This window comes from Harpia harpyja, chromosome 16 (assembly GCF_026419915.1).
Source record: "Harpia harpyja isolate bHarHar1 chromosome 16, bHarHar1 primary haplotype, whole genome shotgun sequence".
Lineage (NCBI taxonomy): Eukaryota > Metazoa > Chordata > Aves > Accipitriformes > Accipitridae > Harpia > Harpia harpyja.
This window is the reverse complement of record NC_068955.1, coordinates 20119622-20139036: the sequence shown is the minus strand read 5'-3', so window position 1 is coordinate 20139036 and position 19415 is coordinate 20119622. Positions and strand designations below refer to the sequence as shown.

At 44.2% G+C, this 19415-nt stretch overlaps 1 protein-coding gene across 3 annotated transcripts in view; it reads left to right on the top strand.

The window, feature by feature from the left end:
• Window positions 1–11074: 11074 nt before the first annotated feature.
• Window positions 11075–19415, top strand: part of LMO1 (LIM domain only 1) — a 63278-nt gene continuing 54937 nt past the window's right edge. Inside the window, exon 1 of one of the 3 annotated variants that reach the window (XM_052811462.1) lies at window positions 11075–11222. In XM_052811462.1, coding sequence (XP_052667422.1) covers window positions 11201–11222 — 22 coding nt within the window. In that variant the 5' untranslated portion in view covers window positions 11075–11200. Of the gene's footprint in view, window positions 11223–12067; window positions 12176–16215; window positions 16750–19415 lie in introns of those variants that run through there. The other 2 variants (XM_052811464.1, XM_052811461.1) reach the window with 2 other exon arrangements.

The window sequence follows — 19415 nt, the reverse complement described above, 5'->3', positions numbered from 1 at the left end:
AAGAAAGATGGCCACTACTACATTTTGTGCCAAATGTAAGCTTGCTTGTAGCGTGGAGTACGTAGGTATGAGGAGCTACACATTGCTTACACGTGAACAGCAAAGCCAGCCCATCCCTACTCTTTCCCTTCGAACATGCTAAAGGCTGCCCTTGAAGTTGTGTTCTAGTTATTGGACCATTCCTTAGCCCCAATCACTGACATAATCCATGTAAATAGATATATAAATAAATAATTATAACAACAACAAGAACCCTTCCAAAAGAGGGCATGGGGATGGGTGGCCAGAGTTGAGTTAGCCTAGGATTATGCTCTTAGTTTATATCTATTTAGCCATCTAGCCTCTATTTTCTAAATAAATATTTATGCCAAGAGCACCTAAACATTTATGAAAAATTTTGGCAGCCACCTGACTTTTGCTTTGGTGCCCAAGAGACTTGCTAGAAGTTGTATGGAAAACATATACCGGACCTGGAATAAATTCCAAGTCTCCCTAGTTCCAGTCTAGTGCTTTAGCTGCAAGACTTCCTGCCTCATTCCCAAAAGTTTTATTATATCCCCTTCTCCCCAAAATTTGTCAAAGTCATATTTGCTTGAGAAAAGCTTTTATCAAAGAAAGAGCGTGTGAATCATTGTATCATGTTAGTAGGTGTGGCAAATTAACTTGTTGCATGTTGGAGAAAGAAAAACCTGGGGTTTATGACTCTTGCCTGAAAATGGAACAAATGTGATGCCACCTGCATTTTGGGGGGCTTAATTGCAACACTTTTGTTGTTGATATTTGCACTTATTTACTCAAGTATGTCAAATTTCCCTTGAGTGTTTTCTTTTTTCAGACTTCTGCAGTGCTCCTGAAGCGGACTTAACAGAGACTGTTCTGAAAGCTTTCTGAAATCATTCTTAAATTACAATGCATAATCTCTTGAAATTAAGTCAATGGCAAAATTCAGTTGTAAGTTTAATTTGGCACCTTCCATTTAACTGATTCCTACTGTATAAAAAATGCTTCAGTTAAGTACTTAAGATGACATTTAATTGGTCCTGAGCACCATACTACTCTGTGTAAAAGTCTCTGTACTCTTTAAAAACTTTAATCACTGTCTTTCAGGCAGGGCTAGACTTCTTAGGTATATAAAAGCTTTAAAGTAGGACTGACTGAGAAATTTGTTCCAAACTACACAGCTGTCCTCAGTGCTTCTTCATACCTCTTGATAAGTAAAGGGATTCTTAGTTGGAAAGAGTTTAAAATACTATTAGGGACAGTTGTTGCTGTTGTTTTTTTATCTCTAATTAAATAAGGGCAGGGAAGCACTAGTAAATAAGCAGCCAGAGGAAATAAGGAATTATCCTTACTTCTGAGGAGACCTTTTTTAAAGGTGCAAGAGGGTTAGCAGGCTCTTTTGCTGCTTTCTGCTTATCCTGTACAGTTATAACTCACTAGGCTGAAACTGGAGTACCAGACAAAGAAGTGGAAAGTTATCCAAAATTGCTCGCTTGTTTAAAAGTAATATATACATTATTGTTAGTCATTCTATGGCATTAGATCTTACAGCTACATTTCAGTTAAGTGTTCTGCTATGGGCCCATTCTCTCTCTCTTGTTTTTTTTGGCAGTAGTGTTCCTTTCTAACAGTATTTTAGTGCTTAGAATTGATGGCAAGCTATACTTTATCCATATAATGTTTAATTTAATAAGGCAAAATGTGATTATTTGAATTAATTAGAGAGTGTGTAAGAACTCTGTGTGTAATGCACTTTTGATACTCACTTTTAAATGTATGCTTATACCTATTGATTTATAAATATTTGAGGTATATTTATGCAAATTTGATATACTAGCAATGCAAGGTATTATAGATCATTTGCAAGAGTGTTGTAGTGTGAATTCACATTTAAGCAGTGAGTGGTGTTCATTAAATGCCTGTGCTTCAGCTGTGTGTTTGCATGGCAGTATTTTTTCTTTTAAAGCTTAGCTATTAAATCCATTGTAAAATACTGCAAAGTTGTATCTCAGCCTTTTTAAGTGATCGCTTGACTCCAACGACTGTTTGGTATGGAAGCTATAATCAAAATATGGCTATTTAAAACAGATGTAGTCATTAGCAGGCCCTCTAAACTGTGCTTCCCAGCTTCTTCTAAGTCACACCGTCTCTTAAGCAGGTTAGGAGACAGACAATTATCACCACTTCCCCACGTGTCAAGTGTAGCCACACTGCTGCAGTGGCAAGGGGCTAGTGCAGTAGAAATAGGACTCGTTACTTAGTTAACACACAAGTTTGCTGCCATCCATGCTCCTTGTTCTGTCTCGCTGATGCTATTTAAAAATGGATCTAAAAATAACTATAAGTGCTTGCTTATCAATAGGCAGGGTAAGGAATTTTACTCCCCTGAATGCTGCCCAGAGTTGGCTTTGGTTGGCTATTTGTTGCATCACGTTTCAACACTGTGGACCGCTACAGGGAAGGTCCTTTGGGCCACAGTGATCCCGGAGAAGCTGAATGTCAGCGCCTAGGGTAAATTTAACCACAGCGTGATGAGCAGGAGGACTGGGCTGTAGTAATCTGCTGTGAGAGAGAGAAATAGCAGAGCCTGAGCGAGGCCTTGCTGGTAACAGAAAAGAAACAAGATTGTTTTCCAGACTGCCCTAACCGTGACCTTAGGATAGGGATTTCTGACTGACCCTGAGCCATGAAGCATTAAAAACGCAACAAATGATCCACTGGGCTCTCACTTCTTGACCTCCCTGTGAGCAGAGAAGCTTTTCTAGCTCTCACTGAGAGAATGATATCATTTCTGTAGTTATCTTTACAGCTTTCAGACTGAGTTTCTCACCTGCTTAAAGAGAACTGTGGCAACCACTACCATTTCACTCCAGTTATTTTCTTGTTTTAGGATAGCAGTTCTTACGCTTCTGTCATTTGCTGATGGACTAGGAGAATGTGAACCTGCCCGTCTGATTTCAGCAGTCTTTTCCTAATTTGGTAAGGTAATTTGTCAGCTTGTTAAGATATCCAACACATAGTCCTTCTTTAGGACTAGGGGAGTCGCCATGATGGCGTACAGGGAGTAGGCAAAAAAAGGGACAATTTCTCATGGGGAATGGACTCAGTGGTCTACAAGCACAAAATCTTCTGGTCTCTCAGCTGTGACCCCGCTAGAGCAATCACACAGACCCCCTTCCCCAGTGGCTGGCATCACAAGAGAACAAAGGCAGTAGAGGTGGGTTTGCGTAGATCTGGGGAGAGGAGTTTGGCACTCTTCCCAAAGCCTCTGTGTAGGTAATGCCCTGCATGATACAAACACGTGTTACCACCTGCAAATGGGCATTACAGGTGTGTTGCTGGTGTTACAGGTCTCGGTCTGATGTGCATCCTCCATCACTAAGTAAAGCAAACAGTGTGTCTTGAAGCCAAACGTACCGCTGCAGCAGAGTTTCAGTGGTTATTCTCTTTGGGTCGCATCCATGTATATGAAGCTAGAGTTTGTCAGCATCACCACGCTGGGTTGCACGCCGCCTGGTATATTATGGTTATTCTGTGCTGCTGTAGTATAGAACCATTTTAATCAGCCTTTGGATGCTCCTAAATTAAGGCAGATCATCTTTTACTCCTAAGAAACCTCCAGAACCCAGCTGCAGCCATAAAGCTGCTATCAAATGCAAGCTGGCTGCAGTTCAGAATTGGGGCCAATATTTTTAACAGCATAAAATTTTGTTGTAGGCCCTCTGGAAGGATCCTGTATATGAAATGTTGAACTGGAGCAAAATCAAAACTGAAGTCCCCAGTGTGGAAAAACAGGTGAAGAAAAGGTTGGCTATGTTTGAGAAGGGAGATGCATCTCATGTACTACAGATAGTGTCTGATAACGTTAATTTGGAAAAAGGTGTCTCTTTCTTTACTGCTGGCTTACATTAACAAATGCATTATAATGTCGTGACCTCTTGTGTCTGAGCTGGCGTCTAGTAGAACATGCCAGCCATATTAATCTAATCAACATAATCAGAAAATATCTTGATATTTTATGTTAGGAATTAAATCATAAACTCTACTGCCTCTGTATGGTCCTGTCCTTCTACGTGTACTTTCATATTGCCACTGGTGGCTTTTTGTTTGCATTACAGCAACCTGAGGGTAAACGCAAGGCAAGATCCAAGATAGGAAGGCAAATTGTTTTTGCAAACATGGCAGAGAAAGTGTGTGGAATCAAATGCCAATATTAATGCATGACATCTGCTCTCTGCTCCAGTTCTGAGTAAAGTAATCCAGTCCTAATTACACACTGCTGTGCCCTCTACCAGCTAAGGAGAATGGTGCAGCCATTCTTAGTACCGGTATATAAATTTCTTTCTGGATCTGATAGATACATTAGATGCAGGGCAGGCTTTTCATTTTTTGGCTGTCAGTTGCTTTGGGTAGCACAAAGAGAGGGGAGGAGAAAGGTTGCAGCAGGAAAAGATCAAAATCTTCCAAAAAGGACTCTGCTCCTAGAATAAATTTTTTTCCTAGAGAACTTTCCCTGCAGACCTCAATCAATATTGTTCTCATCTGAGTGCACGTATTATTCATTAAGAAATGTTGGCAAGATATGCACTATAGTGTATGCCTTCATTAGAGCCTCCACCCACCTGCTTTTATCAGAAGATCTTCAGTAACTTTCATCTTCATTGAACTTGTTTCTGTCTTTGGATTGGGAAAGAAATCTTGTAATTTCATAGGATGGGCTTCTTTAAAAAAAAAAAAGTAAAATATTAATCTCTTTGGTTTGTGGATGTGTTTTCTCCTCTCACACATTAATGGATCACAAATATTATCACCATTAGATTCAGACTGAACTGGGTGATGATGAAATCATGTGCAAAACATAGTCCAGTGCAACAGACCCCCACTGGCTGTGTGACATGGGAATAGCTGGAATTCCTCCATTGTGTGTTCAGCAGCCAAGCCATATCCTTTGTGTGCACCTACTGCTATTGTGCCAGCAGCCATTTTCCCACAGAATCAACATTTTTAGATTGTATGTTAGAATGACACTGTGAAGACCTAGCAAATGTCACCCATGCCAAGTAGAGTCGGAGGGAGCCACAAAACACGGGGGACATTGGCAGCATCTTAGGATATTGTCATCACAAGTAATGTGAGCCTGACATTGTGTTTTATCTTTTCAATTTGTGTATTTCCATCTCTGACTGTTCTGTGTCGATTCTGCCTGGTCTCTTCAGCAGCAAGACAGTGAAGAAATAATGTATCTTATTAGAGAAAGGCACTGGGATTTTTGGACAATATGTTATGGTCTAGCTCCATGACTGGGACCCCTGTGCGCTGCTGCAGTGTAAAGAAGAACCGATAGTAACAGATTACGAAGAACCAGCTCCATGGCTCTGCCTGTGTTCACCCATCTCACATTTGATTAGTCTCTGCTTGACATCAGGCTGGGAGCAATAACCTCTGATCATAACAGTGGATGTGGCAACAAGCCGAGAGCTCCATGTGTCACTCCAGAACCAGACGGTCTCACTGGATTCCTCCGTTAAACAAATGAGGCAGATGCGTGGATGCCAGATTTGTCTTTCAGGTCTACCTACCGCACCCACCAAGGTAAGCAATAAAAGGCGGGACTGTCTGCAGGAAAACATTGCAGTAGCAATGAACTTTGAAGTAGAGAAGGATATACAGAAAAGTCAATTATTGGTCCAGATGAAAGTGAGAGACATTATAGAAACACTGTCACCAGAATTTACTCATAAGTTTTGGGGCGGGTTTTGTTGCATTGGAGGGGGTGGGGGGTAAGGATTCTTTTCCGGTTAGTATAAAGGACTCTGAAAACTCTGCACAGATACTGCTATGTGAAGAGATGGCAGAGTCAGAGTCCGTGTGTTGACTTGCTCAGAGGGGTTGGGCTAAAGGTGCATTCCTGAACTTTTGCTCGACTTGAGTATGAATTGAAATTTTATATCACTGTTGAGAACTGATTGACCATACAAGTGGAAGAACAAATCTCACTTGAGCCTGGGAAAGTTTTGAGAAGTAGAGGGAGAAAGGAGGCTTCTCCTGGAAAAGATGCATCTCCTCAAGTACGCTTTTCCTGGAGCCCAGGGGAAACCAGCCTGTCCCAGCTCCTTGTCTGGGCCTCCTCTAAAGCTGTTCACTTGGGTCATAGATTCCTCTGCCTTAGACCTGCTCTTCTCCCCAGCTGTATTAGTACTGGGGAGATGCTGATGGATCTGCAGTGTGTCAAACCCAACCTGATCCTCCAGTACCCCCCCCGCAAAACTTTTCTGATGCCGGTTTCTCACGTAGAAAGAAATGTCATGGAGTTCATTGCAGCTGAGCTGTTCTGCGGGGGCAGAATCTGCCCATTAAACTTCTTATGAAACAAGAAGCAGACCAAGGATTTAGGTCTTGCTACTTTTATTTTTGAAAAAATATTTTTCTTTTTAACTTAGTGCTACGGAGAGCAGCAGCAAAACTTCTGAATAACTAATTTATCTGCTGTAAATTTCTCTAAAAGGTCATTATGGATTGTAAAGCCTAATGGCTTAAAGTGCCAGCCTTATATCACAGTGGTAAAGAACTCATTCTCCAGAGGCAGTATTTTTGAAGCTTTGCCATTTTTCTTCTATCAAAGGAAATGCTGTATTTTTAACACGCTATTTTCTTTTTTAAAAAATAGCCTATATTTACAAAAATATTTAACATTCATTTCACGCAAAACATAGTAACAGAATCGAGTGATTTATTTTTACAATGCATAGACAGAGAAGTTAAGTACATCAAGCAGGAGTTTAGAAATAATTGAGGTCTGTAGATCTCAGGTATGTATTTAAGTGGTCTTTTGAACTGCAGCCCATGTTCTGTGTGAACATAACTTTTTAGAGCACTTGTGATTTTCCTCCTTTACAGGACTGCTGAATTGCGGTACAAGGTCAGGCCCATGGTCACTTTCTTCTGACACTAGCAAGGTAGGTACAAGTGATTCTGAAATGGGTAATAACATAGAGATCTTTTGCAGCTAATCTAGTATAGAGCTGTGCAAATTGTCTTGCTTATTTGTGTGAATTCAAGAAATAAAACCCATGTGTCTAAACTGGCAGACAAAAGTCTCATCTGCTCAGAAATCTGACTTTAGAAATAGCTGCTAAATTCACCATGTGCAGCAGTGGTCTTTGGTATGGCCTGATACTGACTTCACTGTGGGATTCTGACTGGCACATGACTTAATCACCTTCTCTTTTTTGTTTTGATTTTTTTTTTCTCCTGTCAGCTGAAAGATAAAATAAAAAACATATTAACCTTCCTGATGAAGCTTTATAATTCCCAACACTGAAACATTAACCAACTCCTTAATTAAGAGAGACTGAAAGTAGAAGAATGCTTTTATGTCATTAGCTGGTTTTTGCTCCAGTCATCTGCCTCATTCAAGCATAGGATAATATGAAGCCTCACGGGTCTGCTAAAGGCTTGTCTTAAGTATATTGCAGGCTTCCTTCGCAATTTAATAAGAACAGCACATTGTTCTTAAGAAACTTCATTTTCTCTTGCTTGCGCTCAAGACTAGCAAAAGAAAAGTAAGAGCAGCTAGTGAGCGAGGACCTCAAGTTGGACCCAGAGGTCTGAGCCCTAGCCCTTAACTGCAGCACATAGGTGTTTTTATTCCTGTGTGCCTCTTCCCTCCCACACCAGGAGTATCAGGAATTAATATTAGACCAGAAGCTTTCCTAGGCAGAGCACAGCTGTTCTCTTTTAGCTGTCGTTTCTGCAGTATTGAGCATTGATGACTTCTCAGAACTGCCTAGACAGGGCGTGTGTAAGGTACCATAATTGAATGAATAACAGTGCACGTTAATGATAAACTGGCACCTCAGCGACGGTGTTGTCTGGTCCTCCTCGGGCAGCGAGCTGCTTTAGCGCTTTGTTCCAGAGACCGGAGGGTCGGGGAACTGAGCCTTATTCCCAGTTCTGCCACTGATCTGTCAAGTTTTTCCAGTCACTCGTTATGGTGCCTGTTACCTACGTAAGCACTTTTCAAAGGAGTGATCTAGCTGTTCCTCTCTAGTGTCAAGGTACTGAAAAATAAGTGTGGTAAAATTCTTTGTATGAGACTCCTAATCTACTGGGTGAAGGAGGCTCAAAAATTACTGAAACTTGCTCACTTCTCTGAAATGACTCGCTGAACAGATATAATTGAAAACCATGCAGAACAATGCTTCACCACACTGTAAAAAAGTCATTTACCTAAAGTGGGGACCTTTACACTGGGGTTCATCCCTTCATCTTATTAGAGCTGTAAACCTAAAAATCCCCATAACTGTAAGTAGGGTTACAGCAGACTGTTCAAACTGAAGGATGTGTGTTTGGGAATGGAATGTTTGGGGTTTTGTACTTTTTTCAGTTATTTTTCTCCCCTTGTGTGACGCTCCCTCATGCACATGCGCAAATTTCTCTCTTGCTTTTTCCCTCCACCTCTTTCTTTTTCATCTCCAGTGACCACATCTCTCTCAGCTCAAGTGTGAACATCACTTCTTAAGAACGATACCGAAGCCAACATCTGTTTCCTCAGTTTCTTCCTGTTCTACCCTTGGCATCCCAACAGTGACCTTGAGCTTCAGTGCATGCAGACGAACGCCTGCTAGTCGGTAAGTCTGTGTTTAGATGAAACTGCATCACCCCTGTAGCAAACTCAGAATTAAGGCTCAAAGAGTTGCATACTAAGATCCTGAGATTCTGGCTTTGCACCCAAAAGTCTCTGTGGCCACAGTGAGAAAAGGAATGGGCTCAAGGAACAAAAGTACCCTCAGAAATGAGTCGATGCATTATGTTCTCCAGGGTCGGTATTTTTCAAGTGCTGCTGTGTTCTTTCAGGAAAAAAAAATAATTCATCGTGTTAGATGGACCAAGTTCCTGTGGGTGCAGTATGTGCCATAGAGTGGAAATTACAGACCAGAGAATTAACAGGGTTTGTTGTGTTACAAAGCTGAAGGCATTTTTATCCTTATATGTGTGTACTCACAGAAAACACATGCTGCACTAATGAAACATAACTTTATGTTCCCAGTCATATTTATGCTTGCAAAGAATGAACATAGCTCAGTAAGTTTGTTGCCAAGCAAGCGTAGCTACTGGGTTGGGTTTTTTTGGTGGGGGAGAAGAGGAGGTGGGGGGGGGGGGGTCCCCACCTTGGCTTTAAGTGATGCGTACAAGGTGTGCTTTAAAGAGAGTGGGTAGGGTTGCCAAACAAGCAAGTTTAATTGTGGCTGTCTTGACACGGGTGAATGTGAAGATGGGAACTGGGGAGGAGATGGTTCCCATGAGACGATGTGCAGCATTTTCTCCCCTGAAATCTATGAAAAATTGTTTGTCTCCCCTCAAGGGGAACCAGCCTGAACAAAAGTCCAAAAAAGGCAACATGGGGGGACCTAAATAAAAGCTAATAGATGAGCTGAGCTAATATTAGTTTCCTGATATATAAAGCCAAATGGATTAATGGATCAGCTCATGCATTGCCTAAGGAAACAAAAAGAAAATCTTCAATACTTCTGTGCACATTGAGGACGTGAACAATAAAGGTCTTTAGAAAGTAAAAACCTAATTTGGGGGAATCAATTACTACTTCTTTTTTCTTACCCCTTTTTTATTTAAAGGAGGTTCACACAGAGGTAAAATTTGGGTAACATGCAAGCCAGAAGTCATGCGTCTCAGATACTACAATGATGGTCGATCTCAGTTTGCATCAGTCTTGCCTAGGCTCTTTTTAGCATTCCAGCTTCAGCTAATGGAAATCAAGCCCATTATGGTAAACGTAGGAAGCAAGTACATTAATAGTGGGCACTAACATTAATTCAAACGGTAAACAATTCAGAACTGTTCCCAGTACATACTAGATTATGTATCATCTTACCCGCTGCTTCAGAGGGCCACTTCTTTCACAGGTTTTTAAAGTACGGAAGATTGTCTGCCACAGAGTTTTCTGCTTTGGTAAACTATTTGCAAATTCTGCTTTGCTCCCCATCAGTCCTATGTACTTTTTTCTTTTTGGATTTGGTTGCAAGCACTCTCACTCCAGAACTGCCATCATTGCAACGCCGATCTGTTCCTTACTTTAAAAAAAAAAAGGGGGCAGCCGGGGCAAGTTTAGCAAAGGGGAGATGTGGGGAACAATCTAATGCAAAGGTAGAAAGAAAATTGAGCTTATTTATACAGTAACACGTGTGTTAGAGTAATGCTTCCCTTCCTTGGCTGTGCGCTCCCCCATTTTCTCTCTCACACACGTATATACACACACACTTTAACTGTGCTTTTGTGTTTTGTCAGAATTAATGAGAAAAGTTCCCTTGCCCTAGGGGTAATTAGTGTCCTTGGAGTTAAATAAGCTAATACTTAGACACCTCTGGCACAGGCAATTATGTTTGTGTATTGAATAATTGATTCAAAGAGGGGGGGAAGGGGCTGCTAATCAGATCTGAGCATAATGAATTGATTTAATTAACAGGGGAATCTGAGGGTCCCTGGGAAATGTGTGCATTTATTCAGCAGCAGGAGAGAGTGCAAAGCACATAAATTGAGAGAGAGAGGGAGCGAGAGAGGCAGGCGGCAAGTGCTTTTGCTTTCAGTGATAGGTTCGCATCTTCCCTCCCTCCCACCCCCCTTCCTTTGAATATAATTTTAGATTTAGAGTGAAATCAAGAGAAAAGCACTTTAGAAGCCTGGAAAGCTCTTGCGGTAGCAACAGCAAAGGGGGGAGAGGTTGCGAGCTATCGCATTAAGGCAATTTTTGACAGCGCGGGTTGGGAAAGGACGGAGCCGGGGAGCCAGCCCCCGATATTGTTCCTCCCTTACCTTTTTTCTCTTCCCCGCCACCTTCTTCTTTTTTAATATCTAAACTGGCACTCGAGCTGCAGCGGCGGGGCCGGGGGCGAGGCGGCTGCTGCACCGGCCCGGCTCCGGTTCCCCGGCGCCCAGCGCGACCGTAGCCCGCCGCAGCCCCGCTCCCAACTCGCGTCCCGGGGCAGCGCCGGGGCGGCCGCGCCGCTGCCCCCCGCCTCGGCAGCGCCCGGCTCCCCGCTCCCCGGCCCGGCCCGGCCCGGCCCGGCCCGGCGCCGCGCCTCGCCTCGCCTCCCCCGGAGCCGCGCGGCGGCGGCTGGAGGGGGAGCGCCCCAAGGAGCCGGAGTGGCGGTGGCGGCGGCGGCCGCCCTCGGCGCCCGGGACAATGGTGCTGGACAAGGAGGACGGTAGGTGGGAGCGGGGGGCGCGGGGCCCCGCCGCCAACTGCGCCCGGGCGCGGGAGGCGGCGGGCGGGGCGGGGAGGGAAGGGAAGGGAAGAGAAGGGAAAAGGGAAGGGAAGCGGCGGGGGACGGAGGGAGCTGCCCCGCGCCGGGCCGCCGCTCGCCGCGCCGCGCCGCGGCAGGGCGCTGCTGCCCGGCCTGTCCCGCGTCGCCCCGCCGGCGCCGCGGGTAGCGGAGCCCCAAGCCCGGCGCCTCACAAAGGGGGCCCGGGGCCCGGCCGGTGCCCCCCTCGCCACCCGCGGGCCCCCATTCCCCCGAGGGCTCCCGCCGCCGTTTCAAGGCCGGGCGGGGCGGGGGTCTCTCCGCCCGGCGGCCCGCGCCCGGCCCCCGCCGTGCGGCGCGGCGCGGTGCGGCGGTGACCGCGCTGGGGACGCCGGCGGCGGCTTGCCCCGGCCCCGGTGAGTGCCGCGGCCAGCGGGGAAGCGTCTGACGCCTGCAGCCCTGTCCCCGGGCCCGCCATCAGCTCTGGTGGCCTTAGCGTGTGTCACCGCCGGGCCAACTTCGGTGGCATCCGAGGCTGTGGCGTGCCGAAATGCCGCCCGGCGCTCCCATTGCGGTCGGTGCCGTCTTACGTGATTGCGTAAATTGCCATAAAATGTCTCTCGGTCGGGCTGGCGGGGAGCTTTAACTCGCAAAAGTGGATACCAGGCTAAAGAGGCAAGTGGGAGATGCTTTCCTTTGCTGTTTTTCTCCTGTTTCTCTACCTCTTCCCCCCCCCCCCCCCCTCTTCTTTTGATCTGGAGTTTCTGCTTCAGAAAGGTGAGAGTCCGCCTGCCACGCCACCGCGGAGTCGGATGGGGCACGAAGAGAAATCACGGGCTCGTTTGTGCGATCCGGCTGTGTGGGAGGGGGCCGAAGCGCTGACAACTAGAAGGTTAAATGCTCGCTGCCCCCGAGAGGTGCGTGGGGAGGGAGCTTGCTGCAAACTCGTCACATGCTTCTGGGCCGAGAATCCTTCTCCCAGCGTCCATCTCCCTCCGATTTCTTGAAGCCCTCTGAAGTAAACTGATGTAGTAGTGTTAATGGGGTCTGTGCTGCTCCAGTCAAAAGCGCGTGCGTTGGAGAAGAGGGAATGAACTTATCTAACTGGTCAGTGAGAGACAGCGGTAGAAAGACTTTTCTCATCCTTTACCCCCTGGGCAGAAAGATAAAAGGGTTAAGTAATGACAGAGGAATTAAGCAAGGGTAATTTCTTACTGCTGTGTGGACCAAGGTTTGTGTTTCTCCCTGACCTCACTTTCGGGGGTGACCTGCATTGCGAGAGTCCCCTGAATTTTGCTTAACTTTTGGAGGAAAAGGGAGGAAAGGCTTTTAACATCTCCATTAATACCCTTTAATAATAACAGTAACCGGGTGATGTCTTAATCCCAGTGACTCTCTGTCAGAGGGTGCCTGCCAACCTGTATCCGTTTCAATCTGATTGACGGGCTAACAGCAGGATGCTGCCTCCATCGCAGAAGCGAGAGGCACAGGTGAGCTGGGAGGAAAAACTGAGATCTGAAGAGGGTTTCCTAATAGGGGTATTTGGGTTCTTTCAAGTGTCGCAGACATGCTCATTAAACACAAGGAGCTCGGGGCCGGCGTGGTGGTGGTGTAAGGAAATGAAACTAGAATCATTGATTATCCAGACAGTTCTCAACAGCCTCCTTCCAGGAGATCTCACGAGCGGCCGTATAAAAGGGAATAATGGTGGCGATGGTAGAGGTAAAGAGGAAATTAGTGCGGGGTGCACTTAAAAAGGAGTAAAGTAGGAAACAAACCCCTGATGAGAGGGATGTGGAGATCAGAGCAACAAACTGCGGTAATGCCTGGGAATCTCCTGTGCTATTGATGGAGTGGTTATTCTCAAGGAGAAATTATGCTCACTTTTAAAAGTGCGCTGGAGAAATTGGCGACAGGAGGTGAGATTGAGAGAAGAAACTCTTTTTATGAAGAGGTTATTTTACCTTTGTATGTTTCTTTCTGCCTGATTCAAATGGGCTCCACTTGCCCGCTCATCTGTGAATGTTAAAAGGGGATGCTGGACCTGCGTAGGTTACAAATGGACTAAAATGGAAGCTTTTGCTAACTAAACCAATTCCTTTTGAAATCAAGCTTGAATGGGTCTGTCTTACTCCCATAAATGGCCTTTTTTTATTTATTTATTTTTTTATTTTTCCCCCTTCCCAGAGGCCGGTCTGATTTCTACTATCTAAAAATCCTGGCGTTGTGGCTAGTATCCAATTCTCCCCTTGATTTTAAGAGGCTTTGCCATGTGGGGCGGAGGGGTTGAGGGGTTTTCTTCTTTTGAGGTCTCTGGCAGCAGTGGGGGTATTCACAGTTATCACTGCGTGGAGAAGGCAGGATTTCAGAAACATTCCCCCCACCTCCCAGTAGTCCTGGTGCATGGCAAGGAGGACACTTGCTGCCTTGTAGGTAGATGTTGCAACGTGCTCCTCGCTTTTGCATCCTTGAAGGCTACTTGGCAAGCTGGGCCATGGCCTCAGAGGCAGCTGCCCGTTCTTCCAGTTCCAGGTCGGGGCTGTAATGGTGCCTTAGGGGTGCGTGCTGGCCCTCATGTGACACCAGTATCACCCGTGAAGTCTAATAACCGCTATACGGCTTTGTGAGTGAAAAGCTTCCTTGGCAAGTGCGCTCCGTGGTGCCGAGAGTAGTAGAGATGCAATAATACTTTTCTGTGGTCTTTACAGACATCATTGAGGATGAAAGGGCAGACTGAAAAAATAACAATAATGATAATGTTTTTGACTTGATGTGTTGTGGCATCACGTCGAGTTATGTCAGGGAGGTAACATCATTTTGTACGTTTGAAGTGACATGATATAACTTGACTGATGCAACATGACTTGATATTAGAAAATACCATTTTACAGTGGGACTTTGGCAAATATCTTCCCAAAACAAATGTTAGGAGCTAAGAGAAGAAAGATGGGGGGGGAAGAGAAAGGTTGAGAGTGAAAAACTTCAAGGCTTGCATTTTAGTCAGTTCCACTGCGTAAATCACTGCTGAATTTGCTGTGGGCAAGCCAACCTACGCACCGTGCAACGCATTTATAAATTTCAAGATAATGAGAGTTAAGATATTTCTCAAATACATAAATGTTTTGATTGCAAAGACCAGATTTCTGCTTAAAAAAGTAAACTGACATCAGGTATCATGATTAATTCCAACAGACTGTGTTAATTGTAGTTAATTGCTGTACAAATGTGTTGGGGGTTAGAAAACTTTTTTTACTGTCAGTGTGTGAAATGAGTAAGCAGATAAAGCATTTAAAAATACCCGTTTGCAAAGAGACTAATCCAGCCTCTATGACAGATGAAGCAGTAAAGGAATAAAATGTACATTGACCCGGTACTGTGTATTTTTTTACAAGTGCGTTATGTCTGCTAGTTTGCTCTGGCACGGATGTCAGCTGCGATAGACGAAGGCTAACTTCATTTTTATCAAAAACCTGCCTTTCTTTGTAATTACCAAATAGTGTAACTTTAAACGTACCATATATTTGGGGGTAAGTTTGCCCTTTTTGAAGGTGATAGGGTTGAAAAGTATGCTAAACGGAAGGAAGGAACGTTTTTGGAGTTCACCGTTTTCTAATGGAGGCCGATGGTCTATTAGAAGTATTAAAATACCTCAAACTTAGAAAAGCCTGTGCTTTTGTTAGTTTTTGCACTGATGCTTTTAACTATTAGACTTTAATCTTTGGGGTAAAGTCCTCCTCCTTTTTAGCTTGTGATACTTCTTAAAAGAAGATGATTATTTACGGTGGTTGCACTCTTACACTAAAATCCATATTCAACACCTGCAAACTAGAATCAGTAGGAAACAGGAGTTGTTCAAAGCACTAGATGAAAACGGTTCAATGTAAAATGATACATTTAACATCAAATACGCTCAAGGACTGTTAAGATTATGTATTCTGAATGAAGGGGGAAGGAAAAGCCACTTCAGGTGGGGATAAGGAATCTAATTAAAAATTGGTCTTAAGGATATATAACTTGAGCCTGCTAGCATGCTTTTTAGAGTATCGTTGTATCAGTTGTAAAGGGGAGGAAGAAGTATCATTAAAGCAGGAATGCAATGTTTTCTTGGATTAAAAGGCAGAGATGAGCAAAATGGTGCTGTTGATCTTGGTAGCGAAGCATCTGATCCCGCAGTCCTTAGGAGCGCCATCGGAGACGGCAGATGACTGGTCTGAATAAGGATTGTGAGTTGCGAGAGGAAGGATAAAACACGCAGGCCCCAAACTTGTCCCTTTGTATTTGGGAACCGATGGCATCTCTGAGAAACGGAGCAGACCTGTAAGGGTTTGTACCGCGTCAGATTTGTCAAATTCATTTTAATACCGACCTAGTGAAAATGGAGCTATATCCCCTAGAGTATTCCCTGAAACTAATACGTACACGTGCAAACAAACCCCAAACGTTTGTACAGAAAATTAGCATCGAGTTTGGGGGCGCAACAGATGCGTGAAATCCAGCTGCGCGCAGCGGAGCCGGCGTAACGCAGGCCGGGTCGCCGGCCCCAGCTGCGGAGAGTCGTTGGTCTCTGACCTGCCAGAAGCCACTGGCCGCTTTCGTCGAAAATCCCCGCTCCTGCGGGAGCAGCTCTGGACGAGCAGCCCTGCTGCGGAGCCACGCGTTTCGGAGCGCCGAGAGAGCCGAGCCTTGCTGGGAGGTGCGGGCTGCCAAGCGCCGTGCCGGGGCTTTGCCCGCCGCGCCGCGCCGCGCCTCGGCCGGTGCCCGGGCGGGAGCAGCCGGGGCCGGCGCCACCTGCGCGGCGCAGGGACCGCGGCCGGGGCCGGGGCCGGGGCCGGGCTGCAGGTGGTGCTGCTGAGCTGGGAAGGCTCCCGTTTGCCAGGAGAGCCTGACAGGAGAACGAGAGGGGTCCCTGGGAAATATGTGCATTTATTCAATAGCAAGTGTGCAAAGCTCACGAATTGAGAGGCAGAGGCAGCGGTAGTCAGGCTTAGGTGTTCTGCCCTCTCTGAATACGATTGTAGATTTAGATGCGGCTTAAATCCAAAGGGAAAACACTTTATAAGGTTGAAAGCTGTGTAGTTGCAACAGCCGGGGTTATGAGCTATCAAATGCAATTACATTAAAATAGATTATACTGTGTAAATTGAGCCATTTAGAAGTGAGAACCAAAGAAACGGCTCCAATCCCCCTTCTTTCTAAATTGCAGTTTTAGTTCCTTGCAATTCTGAGGCACAAAAGTAGGTGAGACTGCTTTTGTATCTGCAAAGTGCTTTATTTCTGAGTGTAATTCTAACTGAGTGCAATCTAGGTTAAAAGCTGGACAACTGGGTAATTAGAGCTCACTTGCTGCTAAAGGACGATCAGCTGTACCGTAGCTCATTTGTGTTCCCAGAGACTTGGTCTCTTCTCCCCTGAGCGGAGGCTGCTGGAGAAGAAGCATCTGTCCCCGGACTTTTCTTGATTGCGGAGATGATGGTGCTGGACAAGGAGGACGGTAGGTGGGCTGAGATTGTGTGAGCCTGTGCTTGGTGTCTTCTGTGTGCTGCTAATGTAGAAATAGTTTTGAAACAGATGCGCGCAGTGCATATCAGGGTGCTCTGCTTTCAGCTTCTGATATTTTTCTCTTGTGTTGGTAAAAGCACGCTTGCTCTTTTTTTTTTTTTCCTTTTTTTTTTTTTTTTAATCTCTTCTCTGGCATGATCGAAGCAGTCAAGAAGGGTTTACCCCAGGTTCTGTTTGCTGAAGGACATAGCAGAAACAGCTTGATTTGGGTTTTTTTTTAATACCTATTTAGATTTTTCTTTCTACAAGTTACTCTAGTATATCCATTTTAGCCTGTTTATTTTAACAGCTTTTATTGTAAATCTAATTTTGAGATTTTCTTTCCTTTCCATTGCATGTCATTTGGGTCTCTTTAATGTGCGCCTTTAATATCTATTTCTCGCAGCTTTTCTTTATAGCTATAAACATAATGACAATAAGCTAATAAGCTGCTCTGGCAAAAAAGCATTGGCTTATCCTAAGAATTTACTCCCTTCTCTAAATGGCAGAAGTGGAGGTTCATTTGGGAGGTAATTTAATGAATGAAGCTGAAGGAGAGCTTGACTTATTTTTGAACTTCACATATACTTGTTTTTTTAAAGCTGACTAGTCCTTATCGAGGATGACTAGGGGGTACATTTTGATGTAAGGAATAAGAGTGTTTGTTAGTAGTTTGAATGACCTGATGGCCTTCTTTTGCACGTTGCCTACCAGGGCGTGCAACTTAACTGCTCAGTCACCAGTAGTTTCTAGGATGAATGTGGTCAGTCTAATCACAACTTTTTAATGAAGTTTTTCCCTCATAGCCCATACACGGAAAGCAAAGATTAAAACTGAGGCAGAGGAGAACGCTTCTGTAGCCATCCAGATGGACTTCCATCAATGGCACTGCCTCTTGTCAAAGACCTGCACCTTGGCGGCACTTTGTTTATTGAAAGTGGGAACTCCATCTTAACTTTTAACGCACGTTTGTAGCTATTATCTCGTTGTTTTGATTCACCTTTATAAATGGATAAAGTGTGCTGTGTAATGGGTGTGTTGCTGGATCCTCTGATCTTGTAAAATTTTTTTCAGAAATCTCCAAGTGTTTAAAAAAAAAAAGTCATAGGTAGTTGTCATTTGGAAGCAGAAGAAATTATTGAATATGTGCAAGACTCTAGACAGGAAACAGCTTTTCACAGGGAGCCAAAGAGCTTGGAGAAATTGGAAGTTGAGCATTTTGGCAGTAGCGTTGATTTTACTTGAATATATGTATTGCTTTTTAAAATATTTATGAGAAAAATAACTTGTAATGCCAAGTCACTTGCTTTCCTGTGTCAGATTGGTGCTAATCATGTATTGTGAATAGTATGAAAGCTGCCCAATGCTAATAAGTTGGAGCAATACGATTTTTGTTCCCCAACCCATATCTGTCTTCTGGTATTTTAAAACTGAATTAATACTGTACTGAAGAATAATTAGGAAAGAAGGCTTGACTATCGAAAATAATGGATGGATGCTCACTTACAACAAAGTCTTCTACTGAAGTTCTTCTTCTCTCTCTCCCCTCCTTGCCTCCCAAAAAAGGGTGAGGGGGGAATACTACCCAGTATTTTACATCTAGCATTTTGAGGTCTTTATCTCGTTATAAGTTTGATTTCTAAAGTTATCAATCTGGTCTATTCGTGTGAGTAAAATTTGAGTCTAGTTTCTGGGACAGAACATGAGGGTTTGTTTCATTCTGATGTGAAGCACTTGGGACAATGAAAAAAGCTTTCACAAAGATTTTATGCCTTTAAAACATGAGACCAAGCAGAAATGCATCATTATCAGTGCCCTCTTGTATTCAGATTCGATCAAATTTTGACTAAGAGTTGACCAGTGTGGGGTCAGTGCCCACGTGTAAGTTGTCTTCCCCTTCTAAATTTATTCTGTGCTAATTAAGTTGGCATCCTAAAACTGTGAAATAATCTTATTCGGGGAAAAAAATAAAATAAATCCTGGGCTTTATTTCTGTTGATATCTCATAAGTTTCTTTGTTAACACAGTAGAACTTTAAAAAAAGAAGATGATGTGAAGCATCTGTTACACATCTTCTAGATCAGCTTTGCAGTTGACTGGATTGCGGATAAAAGACACGCTAAGTGGTTGAGTATTGCTTATGCTGGGAAAACAAATGAAGCTAACAGGGTTTCAAAGGCTTTGAAGCAGTGTTGCTCTCAGAGGTGTTCAGTTGTTTTCTTTGGCAATATAAGTTGAAGCAAGCTAGTTTACTTTATTAGAGGCATAAGGCTAGTCTTGTAACCTTCCTCTGACTAAGATGAATTTGGCTGACTGACCTTATTTCTTTCTGGACCACACGTGTTGTGCCGGGTTTGGGGTTTTTTCTCTTTTCCCCTCTTTAGGACTCATCTCTTTTAAAGGACAGCACCATTTTCCATGTTTTGTTAAATCTTCCTTTTCAATTTGTGTTTCCCTATAGAACTATGTTCTGCTATGATGGAGCAATGCAAATCAAGTAAAATAGCCCAAATTAATTCTTCACATTGGCAGCAGTATGATTGCCTGCATGGAATCAATAATGCATCATGGAGGGATCAAATTTTGGAGTATAATGTGTGAATAATGCTTGACACAAAA